This window comes from Mustela erminea, chromosome 1 (assembly GCF_009829155.1).
Source record: "Mustela erminea isolate mMusErm1 chromosome 1, mMusErm1.Pri, whole genome shotgun sequence".
Lineage (NCBI taxonomy): Eukaryota > Metazoa > Chordata > Mammalia > Carnivora > Mustelidae > Mustela > Mustela erminea.
Window position 1 is genome coordinate 126,602,260 of NC_045614.1, and position 27,940 is coordinate 126,630,199.

The window sequence follows — 27,940 nt, forward strand, 5'->3', positions numbered from 1 at the left end:
AGGAACCAAGTATTTACTGTTAGACTTTGAACATTTAAAGTATTATGAAGGGGAGAGCACCTGGGTGGCTCATTTGGTTAGGCTTCCAACTCTTGATTTCGGCTCAGGTCATGATCTCAGGTCATGAGATCAAGCCCCATGTTGGGCTCCATGCTCAGTGGGAGTCTGCTTGACATTCTCTCCTTCTGGTCCAACTTTCGCATGCTCTCTTTAAAATAAATAAATCTTAAAAAAAAAAAAGTCACAGAGGGGCAACTGGCTGGCTCTGTCAGTGGATTGTGCAACTCTTGATCTTGGGGTTGTGGGTCTGAACCCCATGCTGGGTGGAGAAATTAAATATGTAAGATCTTAAAAAAAAGTTACAGAAATATGGGAACACGATTCAGCAATATTCTGTAGATCAGGCAGATAGTTATCATAGCTTTGTAATACAGTTAAGGACGATTGAGCCTCATTATAGATGGGTTCTGTATTTGTATGTTTGCCTACTCTTTAAAACTTTCCTGGTACTTTCATGGTTACCTGTGGAGTGAAAATTTTGACTTGCTCAATGTGTATGTTCCCACTTGAGGCTGAGCAGGGTACCTCAGCACTCATATTGTAAATGAGCATCCTTTGCTCTAGTTAGTACCACGTTTTTTGCATCTTTGTCCTTTCTTTGGTGATTTCCCTATTTAAAATGGCCCTCAGATATAGTGCTGAAGGGCTGACTAATGTTCCTAATAGGTACAAGAAGGCTGTGACGTGCCTCATGGAGAAAATAACATGTGTAAGACGAGCTTTAGTCAAGTGTGAAGTTACAAGGCTGTTGACCGTAAGTTTAATGTTTGTAAGTCAACAAAACACAAAGACACCTGAAACAAGCTTAGGTATTGATTAGTTGATAAAAATGTGACCAGAGGCTTGCAGAACAATAGCCCTGTATTTCCCCTAGGAGCAATGGTTTAGCATTAATTCTGTGTTAGTGGTGACCACAGAATAGTTCTGCCAAGAAGAACAATAAACTGTACTTGTTGTTTTCCAGTTCCTAATAAAGATTCAAGTAAGAAAATTCAATTTATGGAAGACATGATTTTTTTTTATGGCAGCAGCTAATTGGTACTTACAATGTAAAACCAAAAAAGGGAGAAACATTAAAATCCATCACCACTGCATAATTTTTATGTGTTACAGTAAAATTTATTAGTTTCTGAATAGTATTTGACTAAATCCAAATTATTTCAATTAAAGTTGTCTAGAAGGCCATATAGTTGGAAAATTAAAGAAATTAGTGGGAGGAAAAAGTGAAAACAATCTATTTAATACATTGACTTTAAGAACAATTACATACAATTTATGCTTATTATTTGGACTCAGCTGGTTAATTCAATCCTTAGTTAGGCCAATTTATATCTATTCCACAATAAGTCGTACATTATCCAAAAGCTTCATGCTTCTACTTACAGTAGCATTGCAAACTTGAAGTTCCTTAAAAAAAAAAAAAAATCACCATTTCGTTGACTAATGTAAACAGTTCTTCCATGCTCTGGCCTCAGAATATTTATGTTAGCCAACAAAGACAACCAGCTATTCTTCTGAGGCATCTAATAGTGGCAGCCTTTTGATTTTTATAGTTGTTTAAAGTATACAACCTTGAATAGTAGAAGATACTGAGCTGAAATTTCTAACTCACTTTCTAACCATAGTAAGAATGATATTTTCCCCCAGGGACCACCAAATATTTATAAAAATTTGTACTAACGTTCTGTAAGAATCCACAAACATCAATGAGAAGCTGACTTTCTTGCCATGCTCCAAATGTCTTTAAGACTAGACACACTACATATATTATAAAGAGCTTTAGGATAAATATTGAGTGCCTGGGTATTATCACAGTAGTAAAAATTAAGTCATTTTTTTATTTTTGAAAAAACGCTTTTGGTACCATTACCATACCCCAAAATAGGTATTAGTGCTACTGGTGATTAAGACGCTCAGATGCTGTAATTTGCATACTCTTACTGTGGAAATAAGCAGTAGAGCTCTGAAAACGTGAGGGGGAAACACCCAGGCACTTAGCGAACATTTGCTAGGAGGAAACTTTTTAAATGACTGTTTGCAGCCTTGAGAGAGTTGTGTTAACATCAAATAGCCATATTTCTGTCCACTTAGAAGGAATACTAAAAAGAAGCAGTCGAGCCATTTAATAAAAGGTGTCAGTATACAGAAAATGTCCTTTGTCACAAATAGAAAAATTTAACATCTTTAGTCAAACACTAGATGGGAAACAGCCTGAAAGAAAAAAAGACCTACCCACAACACCCATTTCAACTACAAAGCAAAATGCTCTGTGACTGAAGGAAAATAATTTAATATTCATTATCATTTTAAAAGAGTAGAAGTCCAAGGAATGATATTCTGCTCATAGGTAAACACAAGATTTTCCCCAAAGACTTGTAACTAAGGTATGCAAGACATAAAATCAAACTGAAAACTAGTTCAAAGCAATTAGAGTCCAATGGTTCTCTCATGTTTTCTTTCATGTTCTTTATTTTAAATTGGTATTTTAGAACAGTAAATTATCTTTCATAGCAGTGCCTCGTGATCTGATAATATAGTACCTCCTTTCTGAATGTAGAGATTTAAGATAAATCAAAATGAACATTAAGGCGTACAAACAGCTACTTTAAGTCTGCTCTTATTTAATAAGGATCTTTTAAACTCATATTCAAATACATGGAATGTTGGCACAAAACTGAAGCTGCTGTAGAAAGATCACAGATGTTCTGTGGGTTATTGAAACTTCCATTTCTCTAAAAACATACCCTTACATGGTCTTAATTTTACAAATTTAAGTGTTGAGAAAATGTCTAAATAATAAGTAACAATTAAAATAAAATGTTTATTTGTAAATTATGTACAGAATACATTTACTTTACGACAAGGAAATGGAAGAAGAGCCATCGCCTTCCAACCGACGCTGTTTTGCTTTCTATGTTGGAGATGACTATCTTTCTCTGAGTCAGATGTACAAATCAGTTTGGATTTCCTAAGTTGGAAAAGGAGAATTTGTAGCTAAACTAAAAGTGTTGCTGTATTATTAGTTGACTTGTTTCCACAAAATGCTTTGAACCCTGCTAACTCAGAATCTTAAAAATTTCCTGGCATACTTTTATAATCAACCAAAGCTTAACTATCAAGACCAAGGAGTTTAAGCATTTCATTTTAAAGAAACTGTGAAATGGCTATATAACTATGCATAATCTGAAATGTTGGTGTTTCCTGTTTATCCTCTTTTAGTTATTTTGATTAATCTAATAGTAAAAAGCCATACAACTATCAAAAATGCCATTAATCTACATATCATTGTGGAAAACGCATCTTTGATAACTATCAAAATGAGTAAGACCTACTTACTGTAAAATTATCAAATAGATTCAACTTATAAATGGCTTTAGACTGTACCGATAATAGTATTCTATGAAATGAAGGACTGAATATAATTGCCTGGATGTCAAAATACATTTCAGCAAATGGAGTTGAAGAATGCTACAAATGTGTACATTAGGATGATCAGCCAACATAGAAAATCCAACCTCCTGCACTTATTTAGTCCCAAATTAGTCAGATTATGATTTTTCATGTGAAGATTTAGTTGTTTCTCCATCATTGTCTTCTTCTTCCTCCTCTTCACAATCCCCATCTGTTTGCTGTTCCAGTTCCTCTTTTGTGATCATTTCAAAATCATTCCCATTTCCACTACTGTGTTGGGATCGGTCATCTTCCCTCCTGTCACTGTCTGTGTCTGAATGCCGTTCTCCACCTGAGCCTTCTGTTCCATGATTCCCTGGTCCTACTTTTCCTTCCTCATCTTCCTTTTTCTCACTGTCTGACTTTTCCTCACTGTCGGACTTCTGTTGCTTTTTGGTTTCAGATTTCTCATCTTTCTTGAAGTCTGCTTTTGGTCCTTTATATTCATGTGTGTACAGAGGCCTGAAGGAGTCGATGAAGCCAACGTCAGCAGTCAGGTTTGGCAAGAACCAAAAGTGGTGCCTTCCTCCAGTTATGAGCCAAATGATGAGAAACAGAATGCAACGAGCTGTAGGAGAAAAAATGTCTCTAATTGAGTAATTCAAGCAGTGACTCAGATAGCAGGGAATAGTTGATAAAAAACTGAAAAAACGTTCAGTTTATTATTTGCACATTACATGTACTGTAAACATAAACAATTAAATCCTGGCTAGTTTACAGAAGCAACCACAGTATTCTTGGTGCAAAGCATTCTGCTCTGATCCTGAGCGACACATTTTGCTATGTCGTAGATCAATAAGCATAGCCTCAGTTGGACGTTTAAGTATTCATAAGACCATGGTATAAGAAAAAGGAAATACATGCAGTCAGGGATGGAGGGTATCTTAAGCAGCACTTTAAATGAAAAAAAAACAAGGCTGCACCATGACTTTCCTGGACTCTAGGAATTGCCTTTGTAAAAAAAAATTTTTTAAATTATACTCTTTATAAATCATACTGGTGTAAATACAAATATGCATAGGTTCATTATTATATACATGTATATATATTACTACTTCTGATTTAAAAAAAAATGGAAATAGGGGTGCCTGGGTGGCTCAGTGGATTGAGCCTCTGCCTTCGGCTCGGGTCATGGTCCCGGGGTCCTGGGATCAGGCCCCGTATTGGGCTCTCTGCTCAGCAGGGCGTCTGCTTCCTCCTCTCTCTCTGCCTGCTTCTCTGCCTAGTTGTGATCTCTCTCTGTCGAATAAATAAAATTAAAAAAAAAAAATGGAAATACATTTCTATAGGGCCCTGAATATGTCATGGGTCCAAGTCGTGTGCTTACTCTGCCTGAACAATATGTCTTCTAAGTAAAATTACATACTACTGAACAGTAAGAGAATATAGCTACAATATAGCTACAATTTTGCTTATTAATTAGTTACATAATTTCTGTTATTTAGGGACCATTCCTCTCCTGATATTAGGAAATAATAAAGCAGTAGGGCTTGAGGTTACTCTCAAATTGCAAACTCCAAACTGTGGTTAGATAATGGAAGCATGAGAATTTTAAAGTTTATAGTAATGAGTTTTCACAAACACAGTCTCAGTTTTTCATAAAGTTTTCTCTAACTTACCAGTTATACAGAGTTGTGTGATTTTCCTATTTTTTTTTTTAAGTCATAATTATGGGAATGCTATGGACAAACAATTATGATAGATTTTGGTTTGTTTCGCTTTTTGTTTTCTTTACAACTGTATCACCATTTTCATATTAGGTCTGAAAAAAGCTCAGCTATCTGTGCCTCCTCCATTTATCTGCTTTGGATAAATAAAAGGAAATGGTTATAACTACCTTGAGTTTTATGAAGTAGTTATTGGTATTTTCACAAAGAACATAAATATTCTGAAAGTCTGTACACACTGATATCTTTTAAGGTACAAAGAGTAAAGGCAAATATGTTTGAAATTACGATTTAAGAATAAATTCCACAGATAAAAAGAAATAATGAATATCTCTTAAGGAGGCTGCATGTTTTTTTCCTCCAAATAAAATTATGATACTATGATAGACACTGTAGGGTTATACATTTGTAGGGTTGTTATTTGTTGGTCCATAATTGGAAGTCTTGACTCAAATTAAAAAAAAAAAGAAAAAACAACCCACAAAAACCAGGTATGACACAAATAAAACTTAAATTCTCCACATATATAAACTGGGCACAGCAGAATTCCAACAGGTTTTATGTGGCATTAGATTACCAGGGGCAAACATGTGAAGAGTCATGGGAAAACCATGGTGTATTTAATGTCTTATTGTTCATACTAAAAAGGATACATTTAGAAAACTGCCAAAGGTCTTATACATATTCAAAGGAGCACCAAATATAATTTTGACCAATATATAGTACTTCATAGGATAATATAAAATAAATATCCAGGTTATAAGTAGGCTACAGATGAACACTATTTGAAAGCATATTTGGCCTTGCATTTTCTAACAGAAACAAAATGTTGGGTTTGTTTTCTGGTTTAATTCACAAGATTATTAATCCACAATGAATACTTAGATTAATAGTATATTTAAAATGAAAAACAATGGAAAACACTATTGAAAACTGTTATTTTAAAGAGCAAAATGACATAATAATCATAAATTATTATGAATACTAGTTTAAATAAAAGGTAAGTAAGTGGGTTAATTCTATTCAAGAGAGTTAAATCTTCACTGAAATTTTTCAAAGAGCTTCTAAATTTTCAGGGATTTGAGAGCGTGAAGATACCAATTTGATTTTTTAAGAAGATTTTATTTATTTATTTGAGAGAGAGTGAGAGAGAGCATGAGACGGGAGAGGGTCAGAGGGAGAAGGAGAGTTTCCTCTGAGCAGGGAGCCTGATGTGGGGCTTGACCCAGGGACTTTGGGATCATGACCTGGGCCGAAGGCAGTCACTTAACCAACTGAGCCACCCAGGTGCCCACCAATTTGATTCTATCTAATGTCAGATCAAAGTTTATAGCTTCTCATTCTTGATGCAGATAGTGTACTGTCACTAGTTAGCTGCTTTACAATCTTAGATATAATTTCTTGGCCTACAAATGTGCTGTATTGTATGTAGAAGCATCAGGGGATTTCCTCAAGGTGACTAAACCAGAGGAGGGAAAATATGAAAAAAGCTTCACATAGTCAGAGATCACAGAGAAAAAAGGGAGGCCCATAAACATGATAAATTGAATGAAAATTATACATGAGCCACTGGGTCCAGGGATGGTGGCACTAACTCAGGACGCCCTGATGTTCAGGGTGAATGCGCATGCAGAGGAAAATTGCTTAGGGGCAGATGAGTAATGCTTTACAATATAGGAATCTATTATATTTCACAAATCTCAGAATAACACGTGCTCAGCTCGGATAATCTTAGACAAAGTACGTCCTCTAACAGCAAATGTTAGGTCAATACTGTGATGTTGTATTTTCTTTTTGTACAGAAAGTACTCTCTTATGTCTTGGTGGAAGAAGGATTTGTCATTTGGGGAAATAATCAGAACTTAGTACCATCTGCCAATGTAAACTCTACCAAAGAATTATATATAGGTTTAAAAATCAATATACAGCTTTAGATAAGCAGAGAAAAATTCCCATTTCTTTCTCAAAGTAAAAATTAAATTAGACCTACCCACCCTATATGGGAAAATCTTCAAAGACTAGGATTTTAAGTATAACAGTATTTGTTGGGTTTTTTCATGGTAAGTAACATACTCATTGTAAAAAATACAGACAAGCTTAAAGAATAGCCTTAAAAGTATTCACAACTACCATAACTTATTTATATTTAGGTGTATTTCCTTCTAGCCAAACCCTCCCTGGCATTATTTCCATTTCAAAAAAAAAGAAAAGAAAAAAATCTTCTACTTAAACACACAAAAAACCTACTTTATCATCTTAATTTTATTATTTGATTACTGGTGATAAGAATTTTTCATGTATTTAAAAATCATTTGTTTTTAACTTTCTCATTTGAAGTGAGTTATTTTCATATTGGTTTGTTTTTAGTTATAAAGACCCTAATTCATCCAGAAATGTAAAAAACTACTACTTACATTCTGATTTTTAAAAACCATTTAAAAACTCCTTAATGTATCTAGAATTTATTTTGGTACATGGATGCAAAATTTTTCCCAAAATGGCAACTCAATTTATTAGAATTATTTATTGAATATATGCATAGAACTTAAATATTTAATTCAAGTTTCATTTGCCTTAAATCGATACATAATAATGCTTTACTGAAAGTATTACATCTCATAAATGATCAACCACTGTAAAAATATTAAAGTCTTTGTGGTGGCTAAACTTTAAAACATATCTATATGCAGATTAAGAGACATTAAATACTTTTTCTTCACAATAGACCAAATCAAATCAGGTACATATTCTACTTCAAGCCTGAGTCAGTTTTGGGATATAACCCAAAATGCAGGTCCATATACTTCTTCATTCGCCTACATTAGTTTTGCTATTAAGCTTTACTTGAAGCTACAGACTACAGTCCCAACTCCTGGGTATCAACCTTACTAAGGCCAAATATACTAATAACAATACTTACCAACAGCAAGAAGAAGAATGCTGGCTACAAAACAGCCTGCACCCACACTGAGGTAATAAACACCTACTCTCATTTCTGCTGGCCAAAGAGGGAAGAGCGTGGCTGCTATCACTGCAATCACTAGAACAAGAAATGACAAAGTTACATAGACAACTTTGATATTAAAATTTTAAATGGCTTGGTTGCAGTAACAGTGAATATTTTCCTAGGGGACAAAAGTGCAATATAAACATATTGAAACATATATAATTGCCATTTTTATAGGTAAAAAAATGGTAAATTACCAGCCATTTCACACAGTTCAATCTAACATTTTAACTACTGCTTTCAGGTTAGGATTTTTTCTAGTACAAATTACGTATGATTAGAAAAAAGTGTCTAAAAATGTGAAATTGTTAGCCCCTTAAATGATCAACTGCTACTGTTTCCAAGCAATGTCTGTCTTATTTTTTGAATATATCTGCCTACTGAATAAGGGGAGCTTAAAGAAACAATTGCAAACAACACTAACTAAAAAATGATTCCCAAGATCCTTCCCCCAGCGGGGGGGGGAGTCTGGGGTGGAGCTTTGACATCTATAGACTGAAAAGCTCAGCAGGTAGACTCTGATAGTTTTTTGGTAGTTAGGGAAAACTGGATACAAACACTTCCTTTCTAAGTACCATGGGACCGCATGGAATAATCAGAAGAAATCAGAAGTCTGGTTTCAGGTCTTGAGAACAAGAGAGCTCTATCATTTTTAAGCTAAGTAACTCTAGGCAAGTTATTTCAAGGCTAAGTTACCTTATATTTAATATGTGCCTCTCCCTCTTTTTTTAAAGGTTGCCGTGAGGATGAAATAATGCATGTAAAATATTCAATGAAGTGACTAGTACTTAGTAAGTGACTGATGTTTATTAGCAATTTGGGTAGGATTTAACTGAGTTATTTTGTATGGGATCCTATGCTATCATATTGACCACACTTATTATTTGACCGCTCTCTATTTTTTTGTTTGTTAAATACCCTTCCTCCCCAGGCTCCCACCTTGAACTTACAGGAATAACAGATACCCAGAAAAATAATCCAAAAGGTATAAAGTGAAGTCTTCATCCAATTATTGGTCAGAGGTTACTACTACTATGTTTCTAATTTATACTGCCAGAGACTGCCTATGTATAATTAAAACAAGGGACATAAGATATTTTTTCTACAAAAATGAGTTTATATTCTTCTTACATTTATAGTCTCTTTCACTTAGTCTATTTTAGATATTTATCCATCAGTATATCCTACCTAATTCTTAAAAGCTGCATGGTATTTTACTGTGCAGCTGTGCTATAACTTATTTCACCATTCTCCTATGCAGGAACTTGAATTGTTTCCAGTTTTATTCTATTAGAGACAACAATGCAACCAATACCGAAGTATTGTACATTTGTGTGATTAGGGTAGTATACATAGAGTAAATTCACAGGATATATTCCTTGAAGTGTAATTGTTAGGTCAAAAGGTATTGACATTTAAACTTTAAAACTTGCTAATTACCCTAAATATAGTCTGAGGGATTTGGATTAGAATACTGTGTCAATGAGGGGCATCTGGGTGGCTCAGTTGTTTAGGTAGCTGCCTTGGGTCATGATCCCAGGGTTCTGGGAGCTGCATGGAGCCCAAAATAGAGCCCCACATTGGGACTCCCTGCACCCTGGGGAGTCTGCTTCTCCCTCTCCCTCTACCACCCCCCACCCTGGTCATGTGCATGCACTCTCAAATAAATAAAATCTTAAAAAAAAAAAAAAAAGAACAATGCATCAATGAATATTTCTGAATAGATACTTTGTGTAACTGTATTAAGAACAGTCATGGGATAAGTTCCTAGAAGTATAACACCTGAGTTAGTGTGTGTGCATTTAAAATTTGGAAGACATTGCCAAACTTCTCCTTAAAAACTAAAACAATGGACATAAAATCAATTGCTAGAGAGTGTTGGTTTTCCCTAAGTGTTGGACCTACACTAAGACTCTGTACTATCAAACTCTGTAAGCCTCTTAATCATGGTTGCTTGTGTGTGTGTGTGTGTGTGTGTGTGTGTATAAAATGGCTAAGTTTTATTCATGATTATTGATTACTGTATTTATCTGTGGGCTGCCTTTACCATTTTTCTTTCTTTCTTTCTTTTTTTTTAAAGATTTTATTTATTATAAAGAGAGAGCACACAAGGAGGGAGAGCAGCAGGCAGAGGAAGAAGCAGGCTCCCTACGCAGAGCCTGACGTGCAGGGAGCCTGATGTGGGACCCATCCCAGGACCCTGGGATCATGACTTGAGCCGAAGGCAGACGCTGAAACTGAGCCACCCAGGCATTCCTACCATTTTTCTATGAGGTTGTTAATCTCTTAATTTTTGTTTTCATGCCTTGTAATTATTTACCTCAGCTTATCATTTATCTTCTAACTTTATTTAAAGTATACCTATTTTAAAATAACTATTTTATGTTTAATATTTTTATGACTTTTGTATTTTTATTTTCCTTTCTAAATTTTAGAGATTGTACTTACCAAGAATTAATCCCATGACAAATGTTTTAAAGTGAACTGGGTCATAGATCCACACAAATACCTAGAAAAATCAAGAAACCCCAGTGCTTAAGGTTACTTTAGAAAGTTAAGCTTAACTCTATATCCACTACTACAGTAGCTTTCAACTTCTTAACATATAAAAACTATTCCCTAAGGCAAACAAATTCCAAAGACCCTTTCATCAGTAGTAGGGTTTCTCTGGGTATTCATTTAGTTAGAAAATTATTTTCAAGACTATAAATTCTGTAATACACTTCAGTAAATTTCCAAATATTTAACATGAACTTAACAATTTGTTCATGTGTGCCAACCATTACTTAATTTTCAACCCAAAGACTAGCACTTGTACAACTTTTTGTCCCTAATGGAATGGTGCACACTGATGTAAGCAGAAGCAGTCTGGGCTAAGAGCACAGTTAAGATAGATCAAGCCAGTCCCTACTACAGATCCAACAGTAATCAACTCTACCTTGTTCCCTTCATCAGTGAAATGCAAAGATTCATTAATGAAGTTCATGCTTACTAGACATAAAGATGCTATGACTATCTGCAATAATTACATTGCCTACTCCCTTGTGGAGGGTGTATAGCCTATAGGTTGGGAACCACTGCTTTAAAGCCTGATTTACTTTTACACAAGAGAAGTTTACTTCATTCACAACAATCAGAACTCTGCTCAATCCCTATCTAAAACTCCTACTTTTATCTTAGTTTCTATAAGTATCAGTACTCTTCCATTTCCTGATTTTATTTTGACCAGAGTTCTTTGTAATTGTCTTTTTGATTTGGTTCTGTTTCTAACATGGGGGTTCCATTCCTCTTTTTTAACTGCAAATTTCCCCTGGAAATCAGATCCACAGACCTCACTTCTGCCAGTTAGCATTCTAAAAACCAAGTTTTTAAAGACATTTCCCAGCTTTAAAAGTTTGAAAGCATGTTGCTTCCTACAGAATAAAATACAGTCTTTTCAAGAATGCAAGCACCTCTGCTTTTGCTCAGGCTGTTTCCTTCACCTAACAGATCTGGAATTCCTTCCCACTGCAGCTGGTAATCTGCCAGTCGTCCTTCAAAGCTCAGCTCAAGTGTTCAAGGTCTCCAGACCCTTCTTATCCTGTCTTGATTAAATTTACTATTCTTAATTGATATTCTCATATTGTAACACTCACCACACTATGACATAGTAACATTTAAAAGCTTATATCTTTGCTAGAGTATAAAGCACTTCCAAGAAAAGAATTTATCTTATTTATCACGCTATTCCTAGCACCTATAAAAATATCTTTGCATATAGCTAATGCTTGATGTTTAACTGAAGGTATCTTAGCTTTCACACTAGCGAAGACCTATGGTCTTCTATTACAGTGGTTCTTAACCAGGGGTTCACAACAGAAATCACCCTGGGACACGTTATACAACACACACACACACACACACACACACACACACACACACACACCCCGTTACATTCCATACTACAGATTCTCATGGAAGTATGTTTGGAATGAGCCAAGAGCACATTTTCTGAAAAGCCTTCCCAGAATTTCAAACTCATAGCTCTAGGAACTACTACTTCATATATACTATTACTTTTGTACTAGGTATAACAGAAGAAATATGTCTTGAATTTCACAAGAATTCAACGGCTAGTATATAACTAATGTAGTATATAACTACTGTTTCTGTATGAATTAAATGACTAAGTAATCTTCACGGAAGGCTAGCATCACAGAACTCTCCATTACAAAAGAAATAAAAACAATAAAATATTGTGTCTGACTATAAGAGGACAAAACTATAGGTGTTCTCCATTAACCATTCTACTCTTTTTTTCCTATGAGAGTAAAGGAAATTCTGCATTTTAGGTGGGCAAATGACCACCAGTACAAAAGCACATTTCTAAGACTTTACTACAGGTAGGCCATGACCATGTGACCAAGTTTTGGCCACTGGAATCAATGCAGAAATGCAGCCACTAGCTTCCTGGAAGGTGTCCTTAAAGAGGAGGCATGTCCCTCATTCTTTCCTCCTTTGGATGCAGAGATGAGACTGGCAGTCATTTTGAACCATAAGTTAACCTTTACTAATTGCCTCAAACAGCTCTACCATAGAGCTGCCAAATCTGTACTACTTACCTGCAGATTTCACTGATGAGAGAGAAAGAGCATTTATTTTAAGTCACTGTTATTTCAGATTTTTCTATCACTCATAGATAGCTAAACCCAATTCTGACTGGTTTTCTTATACATTTTTTGTAGCTCTAAATTCAGGGAAATTACTGACTTTTTTTTTAAAGAGTAGTATCTACATGGTTAGTTACCAAAAATACATCTTGTCTTAGTAAAGTTATCAAAATGATTCTAAAAACTCTTATGGAAAACTGGAATTCTATTCATAAGCTAGATACTCTCACCTCATTTCCATCCAGAAAAACTTGATCATCATGTGGCTCAAGTTTGAATTTTTTCTTAGTTTCCTTCTTTTTGGGAGTTCCTGGAGTTTCCTCCTAATAAAACACAAGTTAAACAGAAGAACAAAACACTTACAAAAAGCAAAAAAACAGTAAGACATTCACAGAGGCAAAAAAAAGTTTCACTTTCGAGACACAGAGATAAAAATTCTCAACCATAGTATTTATAAGAAACCTAATAGAGTTATATTTAAGTGTTGTTGCACAGCATTTCAAAAATACTCATATGCCAGTGATCATGTCCACATAATAATTTATTCTGACTTAACTGTAGTTGAAATCACCTTTTTGGGTTCTTCCTTTTCACCATCTTTTTTTTTTTCTTTTTCCTTTTTCGTCTTTTCATCCTTTAGATTTTCTTTCCTGCTCTTTCTATCTTCTTCTTTTCCACTTTCGGCCTTTCCTTTCTCTTTTTCTTTTTTTATGTCTTTATCATACTTCATTTTCATTACTTTTAGTGCCCGGTGAAAAAACTGTTTCTTTAAAAGCCTATGGAAAAAATGGTATGACATTCCATTCCTTATCAACTATACAAACACAGACTGAAAAGAAAAACACCAAACCCAAATAAAATGAGCAAACACTACACTGGCAACTCACAAAAGAAATTACAACTAGTAAATCAATGGAAAGACTCAACCCCTAACATAAATAATTAGAAAAAACTGTATTGCCAACTCTATTGATTACATAAAAGTTTGCCACTTTTCAACTACATAATTTAAATATAACAGATTACAGGCTTGGAATTATGCTTATGAAGCTTTTCTATGAATTTATTAAAGTAAATCAAGATTCTCTTTTATTTAATATTAAGTCTCAAATTCAAAAGCAGACATAGGGGAAATTAAACAGTTTAAGAAATGTTTGATTAAAAATGTGCCCATGATTTGTCTGATCTAAATCGTGTCTTCGGGGCGCCTGGGTGGCTCAGTGGGTTAAGCCGCTGCCTTCGGCTCAGGTCATGATCTCAGGGTCCTGGGATCGAGGCCCGCATCGGGCTCTCTGCTCAGCAGGGAGCCTGCTTCCCTCTCTCTCTCTCTGCCTGCCTCTCCGTCTACTTGTGATTTCTGTCTGTCAAATAAATAAATAAAATCTTAAAAAAAATAAAAAATAAAAAATAAATCATGTCTTCAGCTGTCTTTCTTCATGTCATGTTCTTCAGGTCTTCCCTCAAATGTTTCCTTCACAACTAGCCCTATCCTATTTAAAATTATAAACCCATTCTCCCACCCTCCCTCCTGTTTCCTCTTATCCTATCTACAGCATTTATTTTCTAAATTAATATACAATTTATGTTTGTCTGCTCCCTTCACTAGACTATAAACTCCTTAGGAGATCTTTGCTTTATTCATTTCTTTATCTGATGAACTTAGAAGACCCAAAATTAAGTCAATGTAGATGGTAGCTCCTTTCTAACATTATAATTCTACTCAAGAAACTGGGTTGCCCTTGCCTTTATTACCTAAAAGCCATCCTTTCAAATTTTATGTTCCAATTTCAGAGTTCTTGACTTCTTCCTTCATTCCTTCCTTGATGATGTACAACTACCAAAACACAACCTACAAGCTACATTTTAACTGTCACTATCTGTGCCTGTTGACTACCCACCTTTCTACTGCCACTAATACATGTTCAGCACATCATACCACTTGTTAACTAGATGCTTCATTCCTGCCCAATGCCCACTTACTTCTGGTCATTATGCTGTGGCTTCTGAGGCACGTGTTTTCAACTGCCTGGCTGGGCTTCATTCTCCTGCCCAATTAGGTCCACCCCATGAACATCTCCACAAAACTAACTTTTAGGTCTTCTCATTTGGCCTTCTCCTTGTTCAGAAAATCATACAGCATAGAATTACACAACGTCTGAAATGCCCCAAAGACTCTACCATTAATATCTACTACCCAGGTGCAACTGACCCTTGAACACAGGTTTGAACCATGCATATCCATTTACATGCGGTTTGTTTTTTGATAGATATAGTATGCACTAGAAATGCATTTCTCTTTCCCATAAGTTCCCTTTTTTTTTTTTTTAAGATTTTATTTATTTATTTGATAGAGAGAGAGAGCAAACGAACAAGCAGGGGGAGAGGCAGGCAGTGGGAGACGGAGAAGCAGACTCCCTGCTGAGCCGGGAGCCTGATGTGGGACTCAATCCCAGGACCCTGAGATCATGACCTGAGCCGAAGGCAGATACTTAACCAACTGAGCTTAATAACATTTCCATATTAACATTTTCTTTTCTCTAGCTTACTTTATTGTAAAAATACAGCATATAACAGATATAACATACAAAATATGTGTTAATCAACTGTTTATGTAATCTGTAAGGCTTCTGGTCAATGGTACGCTATTAGTGGTTAAGTTCTGGAGTTCAAATATGGATTTTTGACTGTGTGGTGGGTTGACACCCCTTAACCTTCATGTTGTTCAGGGTGAACTGCAAACTATTAACCAAACTGGTGTTGAAAAGTTCACATTCAGGTACATGGGTTCAAATACCATGTCTATCACTTAACTTGTACGGGTTTGGGTAAATTACTTCATTTTAGTAAAATTTCAAAAATGGGGTATGTACCTCACAGGGGTTTCCAGGACTAAATGAGAAGTGCAGACTGTATATAGTGTGGTCCCTGGAATGTATGTACTCAAAGTTAGCATTATTATTGCTATAACAAAATCTTAATTTTGTTTAATAGTTATGGAATATACACACACACATTTTGGGTTCATATTATTACATTACAGCATCAATCTACTCAGTAGTAAGTAAAATTATTGACTTATTCCTCAATAGGTCCTTAGAGAATGCCTATTTCAACTCACTCTATGGCTAGAAAAGTGACATGACATTTACTATTGTAATAAAATCAGTGTCTCCATTATTTAACACATCATATAGTATAAATCACTCACACAAACCTCTCTTACATTTTCACAGAACTACTGCCTTGTCCCAGTATGTTCTGTCTCATTTGCCAGGATTGACTGTCCTTTCTCCCATTGTTTCCTGGGTAATCACCTATTTATGTTTCAAATTTTGTTTAAGTATTTTCCCTGTGAAGCCATTTTTGAAGTTTTCTCATCCCTGTCCTCCTTACAGAATGCAACATACTATAATTAGTCATGAATCTTCTCTGAAGGCTAGAATATATATTTAGGAGATGGGGACCAAGTCACAGTCATCTTAGTATTCTTGGAGCCTGGATTACAGCAAGTGTTTGATAAATGTTTGTTGAATACACAAATGGATCATTGAAAGCATCTGGTACAAAGTTATTAATTGCTTATATTTTTCCTCATCTCTTTTTTTTTCAGGTTTCACAAACATTTATTGAAGCCAGACATGTGTTAAAAACTTTCACCTATGTGGCAATGGTGAAGTTTTATTAAGTGGTATTATGAATGAGAGTGAGAAGGATATTACTGTAGTAATGGGCTGGAGATGCAAAGTCACATGGAGTTAGAATGGTGCTAGATCAAGGGTTCATACTCAAATCAGATCATTAAGAGGCACAGAGCATATTAAAAAAGGTTGCTTTGTATATCATCCTACACTTTCCTGTTTTCTTTTGTTTCTCTTCAGACACCTTCAAGTCCACTTATCAGCTTCATAAAATGAGACCAGATAAATGTCCCTTCCTGGTTTTGTTTATGGTCAAGCTGGAACCCATGAGGGCTGGCTGCAGTTGTTATCAGAAGTGGCTTTGAAGAATTTACGTAGTTATGATTCTCTATTTTGTGCAGAAAGGACACAAACAACCTGACATGAATGGGAATAACAATATACAACAAAAAGTGAGTGTATCTCTAGGTCTTTAGGGCTTTTCACAGAATACTATATGATGGCTCCTGAAAAGACAAGAGATAATGTGCACTAATACTGGCTGCTCTGTCTGGGTTGACAGATTTAATATTCACATAGTATTGAAAGACAAATCCTCCATCTTAATTTTTGTTTCATTAAATGCATCCTCATTTTGTTGGAGGAGAAAGGATACCACAGTGGTTAAGGGCATGGACTATGGAGTTTGAGTGTTGGATTTAGAATTCTGGCTCTATCACTTACTAGCTAAGTGACCTTGGGTAAATTATCTAACTTCTGTTTTTGCATGTATAACATCTCTTAATTTTCACACCATATGTACAAAATAAATCTATTTTGAGGCAGGCATGAAATTTGCACTTTAGAGTTCTACATAAACAGCTGAAGAGAAAAATGCCAGCTACACCAGCTATACCACTGTTGTGGCAGAAATGAGCTATAGCTCATTTCTGCCACAACAGTGAAACTTTCATTGTTTCTGAAAGGTCCAATAGTGACTCTAGTTATTGGCAACTAAGAATTTTAAGAAATATTTGATAATTCTTTCACTTCACAGTTTTAAAACCAGGTTGTGGAACAGTGGTTTTTAGATGGGTCTCATCTGGCTGATACTTTAAATGCCATTAAACAATATATTAGTAAATACTATGTGTATATCACTACCATGGATATAAAATAATCTGAGATGTTAAATTCCTACTGATTATAAACTTCAGTTTTGATGTTTCCCAAAGTACCTATTATGAAAAACATGGGTGTTACTGAACTATCTACACTTCACCATGGAATCAAGAAAAGCCAAATGTTGTAGTTGCCTTGATTTTATCAGGAATACATGAGCAATCACTAAATAAAATAAGGAAGGGTACCTGACTAATAACCCCGTGTGGGCACAAAAATAACTAACAACCAGCCAAGGGGTAACAGGTCTATTAGGAATCCCTGCCAAAGTTCTGAAAAAGACTCCCTCGCTATTTGCCCTAGGAAAAGAAAAGAATTTTTTGGTTACTTTTGGCAATGGTATATGATTTTTATTGCTGATCTTTCAGTTCACTCAGCCTAGCAAATGTACAAATAGAACACAAATTAAAATTATGAAAATATCATATCTAACACCAAATAAATGCCATTCCAGAGGTACTAAAAAAATTCAGGTTGCATGTAAAAGCTCTGTGCTATGTTATTGTATTACTATATTTAATGATAAAAATGGGTAAGGGGCTTCTGGACTATGGCAAGGATTCTGAAATTACTGCTTATGTTATCCGTCACTAAGAAATAAACACTACCTGTTGCAGTAGTCAACCACAGACTCCCTTGTTGTAAATAAAGCTTCCTCTCCTTTCTTGGCCTTTGCCCACTTTGAATCCAAAAGGCAATCCACTGCTTTTGAAGCTAAAGAAGAAATTTGTCATTTTAAATTTAGTATACATGGGAATTTATGTCTATCTATATAGTAATTTGTAAGACATATTATCAACATTCTGGCATCAGGAAATAAAAACAAATCCAGAGGAAATGATCATGATAAACAAACGGTTCCTCAAAACCTCAATTTATGAAACACAGCAATAAAGATCTTTTTAAGATAATGCTGGGAAATAAATGACATTCAAAAATAGTAAGTAAAACATGGGAAAATGTTCTAAACAAATACATTTAAAATAAATGTAGGTATCACTCTTAATCAAATTACCACAATTAAATGTATGCTAAACAAACCAAAAATCTTCCTCTCCCACAGTAATAGAAATTGTTATCAAGCTTTACTGTTACCCACTAAGAAATAAGTCTGTGAACAATCTACTGCTACCACTAGAAGCAGCTAAATATATTAGATCTGAAGAGAATAGCATTTATTTTTATTTTTATTCTTATTTTTAACGAACATCAAAATCATTAATCATAACACTAAAGAAAAGGAAGATAAGAAATTTCTTTATAATGGCAATTCAATCTTAATCAATGAGAGGCAAACTCAACCACTTTGTGGTTAGTGGGTGAGTTATGGGGCTATATTATAGATGACATTAGCTTATAATGAGGTTCTTTGGATTATGTGAAGAACCAAAGCTCCTACATTAGTTCCAACAGACTTATTTCACACTGAATTTTACTATAGTTTTTTAAAAAGATTACTTTCAATACATATACTATCTGAATAAAAGGTAGTACTAATACTGAAAATAAATCTTACTTTTAAAATTTGCAATGAAAGGTATTACACAGTATTCTTTTTTTTTCTTTTTTCTTTTTTAAAGAGGGAGAGAGCAGGGGAAGGGCAGAGCGAGAAGGAGAGAATCTTAAACAGGCTCCATGTCCAGTGAGGAGCCTATGCAGGGCTCGACCTCACAACCATAAGATTATGACCTGAGCCCAATCAAAAGTCAGATGGTAAACTGACTGAGCCACCCACATGCCCCTTTTATCTTTTGCTATTCACATTTCCAATCATAAAAGAAAAGAACAGAATCATCAATTGCCATATGCCCATCACCCAACTTCATCAAGCATACTCAGAAAGCACTTTTAAAACATCTACACAACTGAGATTTAGTTATCTTCATAAAATATGTACACTAATATTATTGATGTAATCCTACCAATAAAATAATCAACTCGGTGCCCCATCATATTGGTGGACTTTGTTGGACAGTTGAATCGAAGATACTTGGCTACAGCCTTCTCTTCTTTAGATGGTTCACCAACTTCCTGCAAAATAAGAGTATTAATTTAATATAATCATTTATTTCACAAATTCGTGCACTAAATTTACAGATGTGTTTTGCAAATCTTTTAAAGTGAAGTATAAGCCTTCCTTTCAAGCTTTATATGAAGCAGAGCTGGTAATGTATACAAAAGACAGAACAGAGATTTTTAAAATTACATGGTTTTCGAATACACGCTAATAGGGCCAAAACCTGCCTCTTTGCCTCAGCTACAAGGCATTTATTTCTTTTGAGTTGTTTTTCCAGTATGGTAACTACTTTGTACTAACCCATCTTCTCTCTTGACCGATCTCTTTGTAACCCATGAAGCAATAATTTAAAAGATTAACAGGTTGCCAAAAGTGAGTGCCCAAATGTCAAAGTAGAAACAGGTGCCACAAATAAATGTTAAATAATAGTCAAAGCTATGAACCCTGAACAATGGACAAAAGACTACAGGAGGAATTCTCAGATTAATCAGAGATCTGTCTCAATGTAGGAGCCATAAGACTATTTCAGACTCTTTTTTCACCTTGTCTTTCTTTTCTTCCCTAGTAGGGGGGAAGCAAAAATTAAAATGCAATAAACAGATAAATTATCATCTAATTTAACTCATTAACGGAAGTACCCAGAAGTTTGGAAAGGCTGCTTAAATCCTTCCCTATTCTCTCTCTTCATTTCTCCAAATTTTCTATTACTTTCTTCATTGTTTATCATTCCCTTCTTTTTATTTCCTTACATTCTGAACCTTTAATTTGACAATTCCTCCTGTGTACTTATTCTTACCACCCATATACTGAAGAAAATGAAGGCAGTCTACATTTGTATACATCTTACATATAAACTTCTATAAGTTGTCTTACTGCTATAAGCTACTGGAACAAAAGTACTGTCTTTAATTTCATGTTTAAGCATGATATACACTCAAGCACTATTTCCAGCAATGCATAATCTAAATGTGAATGATTTCAGGAAGGTTTGTTTCTTAACTAAATGAAGTGCCAAATATTAGTAAAGAATTATCTGCGGAGAATCTAGGATGCTGAAAACAATTAATGCTACTGAAGACAGTTACGTTTTATTTTTTTAAAAGATTTTATTTATTCATTTGACACAGAGAGAGACAGCTAGAGAGGGAACACAAGCAGGGGGGAGTGGGAGAGGGAGAAGCAAGCTATCTGCTGGACAGGGAGCCTGACGTGGGGCTCAATCCCAGGACCTGGGATCATGACCTGAGTCGAAGGCAGACGCTTAACGACTGAGCCACCCAGACACCCCTGACAGTTATGTTTTAGACAAGACATTCTAACAACACAAAACAGAAAAAATAATTTACCCAAATCATCTGTCTTTATGTCAGTTATCACGCAAAATTTATATAAGTCTGAATTCAGTTATGTTTGATGAAAATGAGGAAACAATTAACAAACAAAGCTTCCAGCTTCGATTTTATCTAGAAAAGGAGTAATTTGTTGGATGAAGTGAAAGCCTGTGATTTGGCTTGGTAGCTACTTCTCCTATTTCTTCCTCTGCATTTTCCAACTCCCCTACTTCCAATTGCCCAATTAATAGTTCATGATTCTTACATTCTGTTAGTAAGCCATCTGTGGGTTATATGTGGCAATAAAAATTAAAAGCTCAAACCAGTCAATCCAAAAGAAGACTAGAGTAAAAAACAAATAACTGTGTGAATAAAAAGCCTTTAGTTTTATATAAAAATATGTATCATAGAAAAATAAAATCTTAAAAAACTACAAATCTAAATTTAACACTATTAACAAAATTAATTAACAAAATTTAATGCTCCAAGTTCACTAACAGCTACAAGGTTCATGATTTGGGACTTAGCCACAAAATATACTTTTGGATAAACTAAAAAGGTGAAAGTCTGTATTTCAATTTTTGAAATCACACTAAAATATATTAATATGTATTAGTATATGTGAAATGATAGTATTTAATTATGCTTGTATAATACAATGGATTTCTAGGAGGCTCATCTATTAGTAAATAATATCCTATATATTTGTGGTGCTGCCAAAAAAGTAATATGTAATATAATAAATAGTTGAAAATAATGCAATATTATAAATTAGTTTATGGAAACCAATTCTACTTTATAAGCATACCAACATATGCTCAATTTTCTTCTCAACTGATACATCTGTTGTCACTTAAAGTTTTATGTACTTAACTGATAAGTTGTTACTGGAATATACTTGATTGAAAATGACCATTATTTGTTCAAATACATACTTACTGAGTGTATACTTTAGAATACCTTTGGGTGTTTAGGTTAATACCAAAATTTGTAAGGCATAATATCCACACTCTGTTACAACCATCTAAAATAGCAACTGTTATATTCTGGAAACATATACATATTTTCTAAGTACATCAACTTTAGATGTGACAAACTTATACTAGCACTCAAACCATTTACTAAACAGAGGTATAAATGTACTAATCTAATGATTTTTGACAGAGGGATCACATGTAAAATCCAATATAAGGATACACAAGAGGGCGCCTGGGTGGCTCAGTGGGTTAAGCCGCTGCCTTCGGCTCAGGTCATGATCTCAGGGTCCTGGGATCGAGTCCCGCATCGGGCTCTCTGCTCAGCAGGGAGCCTGCTTCCTCCTCTCTCTCTCTCTGCCTGCCTCTCTGCCTACTCGTGATCTCTGTCTGTCAAATAAATAAATAAAATCTTTAAAAAAAAAAAAAAAAGGATACACAAGAAATGCAAAAAGTCCATTCTATTTTACATAGGGAATCTGATACTACATGAATCCACAACACTTTTACACCTCATTTTAACAATTAACTTCCAGTTTACCAAACTGTTCCAAAACCCGCAAGATAGATGCAAGTAATGTATTTTTATTCCTTTCCCCTCCTTGGCAAAGGTACTACTAAGTAACAATGAATAGAGGAGACCCAGAAAACATGGACTTGAAAAATCTTTCCTAAGTAGACACAGTTACTTATCCACTGATACTTTTTAAAAGTATCTGTAACTTCCTTTGAAAATGACCAGAAAAGTAGTGACCTCTATCAAGATAATTGGTGTAACAGAACTGATAACCTTCTTTATTCCTTCTTCAAATTCAAATCCTTAGTAAGTTTCTATTTTCTTTTGTGAATTATGAAAAGTTCATTATACCACATATAAGTTATACACATTGTAGAATGCCTTTAGGTGAAAAGTATAGAATTTATGACATCTGTTGGGGCTTTGAAGACAGAAAGAAAGATTGCTATAAAAGCTGGTTAGATAGAAGATCTTGCCATGGAGTCTTCACTTTCACTGCTCCCTGCTGCAGCCAATGAGTATATAAAACAGTCTTATCCTCTTCCTGTTTATACTTTAGACTATAGTACTTCCCTTCTTTGTTCCCTTTTGATGTGAACAAATCTTCAGAATATTTTCTTAACTTTCCTAGAAACCTTCTAACAAAAAGTGAAGGCCTTTTGGGAACAGTACCAACCACTAAGAAAGAGAAGCCAGCTCATCAACCCTCAAATGGAAAGAACTTCATAGTTCAATGAGTGAGCTCAAATGTCTTAGAAAGAGAAAGCAAAGAAAGAGCCAATAGGTTTTTAGGCTGGACTGCCATCTTTGCACCCAAATACCAAATGCTGGCTGTCACAACTTACAATCCAAAATTATTTAAGTTGAAAGTTCGGTTAGAACACTCTTTTTTTTTTTTTAAATTTACTTATTTATTTATTTGACAGAGAGAGAGATCACAAGTAGGCAGAGAGGAAGGCAGAGAGAGAGAGAAGAGGAAGCAGGCTCTCCGACGCGGAACTCGATCCCAGGACCCTGAGATCACGACCCGAGCCGAAGGCAGAGGCCCAACCCACTGAGCCACCCAGGCGCCCTTTTTAAGTTACTTAACAAATACTCTTTTTACTTTAGAATAGATCAAGATGCAAATACAATAATGAAATAAGGATTACCATTTTAAACCATAAATTGTTTTAGCCAGTACCTATGATAACCTCTTCAGGAAAAAATATTAGATCAAGGGTCAATACGCCAGTCTTCAATCTTACTGAATTTTTAAAATTACTATATTCAGTAGAAATAAGCTTGCTTGATTTGTTGAGTGAAGTAAGCAAAAAGGAAAAAGATTAGTTCACAAATCATTAATACATGCAGTATGAAATATTTGTGAAAGGCAAATAGATTAACAGAGTAAAATCTGAAAGTTGTGGGGGGGACCTTAGATAAATCATTTGCTTAAAGTCACACAGCATATTACTAATAAAGCTTTTCAAGAGTCTCTGTATCTTGACTATGACAGTGCCCTTCTGTAAATACATCACTGTTCACTCCTATTGCAAACTCTCCATTAAGCCTCCAGGGAAGTTTTCAGACTTAGTACTGGCTTCCCGGGTTCCTTCTATTTTCTTCAGAAGTTCTCAGACAGTTTGTATAGTCACAAACTTTCTCCTTCCTTCCCTTTTCTGAAATTAAGCATATAGGCCCATGATATGTCAGGGTTTTACTGCCAGGAAGACAGAGGAGTGCAATAAAATTAACTGAGATGAAGATTATAAAAGTTCTAAGAATTAGTAAGCCATTTAAATGTCCCAATACTCAACTGAATACACATAAGCAGTACACAAAATGGGATGTTTCTCTCTTTAGCAGGGACAAATTATGTTAAATCTTTATGTTATACAAGTTAATATAAAAATTTTAGGATTAAAGTATTTCAGAACAATTTATCACATCACTGGGGAGGTGTAAAGAACACTCAACTGGGAATTAGAAGACTTGGTCTAAATTTGGGTTTATTACTTCGATGAGTGACAGTGGGTCAAATCACATAACCTCACTGAACCTCAGTTTATTTATAAAATGATGGTGATATATTAGATCTATAAATTTTATACCTAGTAAACTTGTAGATGTCGGTCCTAAAAAGAGTTTAAAGGACCATGAGGTATGGGATGATGGTAGTGGGGTACTGAGGTGATAGGGCCTTGGGCCCATCATCCTGCTTTTACATAAGAACTGCATGTGTGCAAAAAAAAAAAAAGAACCAAAACAACAACAACAACAACAAAAAACCCTGCATGTGTGCAAAAGGATCCCAAACACATTCTATTATCTGAAAATCCTTCTCAACTCTAAAATTTCATGACACCCCGATTCCAAACCAGTAAGCACTTTGTTAACCAAAAAGCACCTACTGTATATTCTTAAAAACCTACATAATTCATTTCTTAAATCTTAAAATTTTTTTCAAATGGTCCATTAATTTGGATTGACATCATTCTCATTTGAGAACCTCAATCATTAAAATTTCCTATTATAACATTAACAAACATGTAGCTCACTTCCAGTTTTCAGTGACCAGTGAAGTGAATCCAAGAAGAAAATGTGACAAAATAGTTCTTTTCCTTCCAACTTTGATGGGATATCAGAATCTGAAATTATGCAACACTAGAAAAAGCAAATGAATTAGCTACTTTTCCAAACCCTGAAATTGTATCAATCATTTCCCCCAATGTACCAATTACAATTCAAGGTCACTTGAATCTTTAAACATAAAAATTTTTTCTAAACATGAAACATCAAGTAACAAACAACAGGAAATTCAGTTGATATTACAGACCTTTTTGCCCAAAAGTCTTACAATAGAATCTCTTCTGTAACTTAAACTCTGAACTTTGTCATTACATTTGATCTTTTTGTCTAAAGTGATGCCAATATTATAGTTTCTGATTTGGGGTGGGATGGGTGGAGAGAAACCCAAGGATGTTATAAGATACTTTATATTTATATTACTTTATTAACACTGCATAGTAGTACTCCAAGTAGCACTCCCAAGATCTCCACAACATTCTAGTATAGCTATATATAAACTTTGAGGATGGGAAAAATAAATGTTATATATTTTAATTTAGCAATATGTGAAGCTGATTTTTAACAATTAAATCCTCACATATTTATCTGATCCTCAAATAAATAATATTAAGTAAATAGCTATATTTTATGGAATCACAACTTAATGGTTTATTTACTGGATAGCTCTTAATCTTTCTTCAGCATATCAGAGTGGTTAAAAAAGAAATAAAACAAACTATCCTAAATCCTTCCTCCTTTTAAAGAAGTGGAAAGGAATGAATTATATGCCAACCCCTCTTTTACTAAAGTCTACAACTTTTAGTAACAAATCACTGACTCACCTATTTTTCATAACAACTCTACAACTTTTTTTGAGGTACATATCCTTTCTTATGATTTGTAAATTGAGGTAAAAAGTTAAGTAACCTGCCCAAAATTACACAACTAATAATTAGTGAAACTAGGGTACAAACAGGCACAGTTTGGCCCAAGTTTTAGCTCCCTGCCACTGCCACTACTACACAGCTTCCTAATCTACCTTACCATTGAATATAAGATCAAAACTGAAAAAAAAAAGGGGGGGATCAAAACTGAAAAAAGAGCAGCTATTCAAAAGTGAGTAAGGATCACCTTTACAACAATGATAAAGAAAAGCTGAAATGTACAAATAATGTGTATTAAAGGGCATAACATGGACTATACCTGTAAATTTAAGTAATTACAAATCCGGCCAACAACTTCAATATAAATTTTAACCAAAGTATTACATATCCACACCCAATCAATAACCCTAAATTCTGAAACTAGGAATAGCAGAATTAGAAACTTCTTCCATAATAACCTCAAGCCCTGGTTTGATGACCTGTTGGAACTTGGGGGACTTGTCTCTTTTTGATTCTCTTCTGTACTCTGTTCGGAACTACTTTCTCACTTCTGCTCTATTCCAAAATTCCAAATTTACTGATCACTGGCGTCTTTTTTTTCTAGTAAGTCATAGTTTTCCAGAGAACTTTAACGTGCATGGCTCAAATCACCTGCAGTATAGGCAAAAAAACAAAGTTTTTTGTTATTTTTTTTAATGTGGAATAAAACTTTAAATAGAAAAAGTCATTCTCAGCAATGAAATCCTAAGAAACAGAAAGACATTAAGTGTAACAATTTGAGATTAGTATAGCAAAAAGTCACAACATTTCATCAATTTATGGTAACATATGAAGGGTTCTAGGCACATAAGCTGATGAGACAACTAATAAAAAAACATCCTGAGTGTAAGATGTTCCACGTATTTAACCCTCTTGGCAAAAAGCAAGAACAACAGGGGGATAGACTGCAGGGAAGAAATGCACCAATGACATGCATGTGGAACAAGCGAAGGATGTTATGTAGGTTATGAGGCTAACACACTGGCATGTGAAAGGTTTCTGGGCGCGACCAGGTCGCTGCAGTACCAACAAGGTTGTATTTATTTACACTGTGTCGCCCGAAAGAGAGCCGGAAGGCTTCAAATGGACTATGAAGTTAGTAACATTGAGAAGAAAGAAGGGGTATACGCAAATGAACATCTGGACAGGCAGACCGTCGCCTGGGCCCCCAGGCAGCTTGACCGAACCCAGATCACTCGTCTCCTATTTGCGCACAAAGAACCGGCTGCTTTAGGTCAATCAGTCCTCCACCTCCTTCTACCCTAATTACTACGGCCTTAATTTCGGGATAACTAAGGCGAGAGGATGAGGCAGAAAAGGGAGGGGAGGAGCCCGGGGAGGTCTATGTCTGAGCTCGGGAGGAGGCTGACCTCCCCCCGCAGGACTGGGCCGGAGCAGTCACTGAAAGCCTCCTCTGGCAGCCGCGCCTCCGCGGCCGATTCCGAGAGCAGCTCCTCTTGCCTTCCGCCGCTGCCCCACCACGTCCGCCTAGCTCTCCACGGTCGCCAACACCGCCCCCCCTCAGGCCCCTCACAACGACGCAGCCCGCACCCGGAGACCTCGCGGCAGAGCCCCAGCTCATCTCGCCCTCGGTTTCGCTCGCCCTTCCAGGGGCTTCCCTCGCTTCTTCTACTGCCGAGCGCGCTGAAGCCCCCTACCCCAAGGCTCGCCTTTACTACCTGGATCCGCTTCTTGTGTCGCCTGCGTTCCGCCATGTTGGCCGCTCCGCCCGGTTCCCTCTGACGTGGAGCGAGGGGGGCGGGGGGGGGGCGTTGGAAACCTCGCGAGAGCGCGCGTGGGCCCGTTATGTAATCCGGCGGCTGGCAGCCGGCTGCTGGCGCCGGGCGCCCAGAGAAGGGGAAGGCGGGCGAGAACCCGGGACCCCGGCGGCCCCGCGGGCCCGGCGGGCCTTGTTGGCTCCTCCTTTCTCCTCTTCACTCCTTTTGTTGCGGGAACTGGAAATCTCTGGGACCAGAAGGAAACTGAGAAGTGGTTC

The 27,940-nt window shown here is 35.7% G+C and overlaps 1 protein-coding gene across 2 annotated transcripts; it reads right to left on the reverse strand.

Moving 5' to 3' along the window:
* Positions 1 to 1,157: 1,157 nt before the first annotated feature.
* SEC62 (SEC62 homolog, preprotein translocation factor) lies at positions 1,158 to 27,726 on the reverse strand. 2 transcript variants are annotated; one of them, XM_032341588.1, is made up of 8 exons: positions 27,624 to 27,726; positions 19,555 to 19,663; positions 18,241 to 18,346; positions 13,405 to 13,609; positions 13,064 to 13,156; positions 10,633 to 10,693; positions 8,098 to 8,217; positions 1,158 to 4,078 (listed from the first exon to the last, which is right to left on the reverse strand). In XM_032341588.1, exons 1-8 carry the CDS (start codon positions 27,657 to 27,659, stop codon positions 3,609 to 3,611), a joined length of 1,200 nt encoding a protein of 399 aa, XP_032197479.1. In that variant the 5' UTR covers positions 27,660 to 27,726; the 3' UTR covers positions 1,158 to 3,608. The 2 variants fall into 2 exon arrangements, with proteins under 2 accessions (XP_032197479.1, XP_032197469.1); XM_032341578.1 differs by having other exon boundaries at positions 13,390 to 13,609.
* Between the last annotated feature and the right edge of the window lie 214 nt (positions 27,727 to 27,940).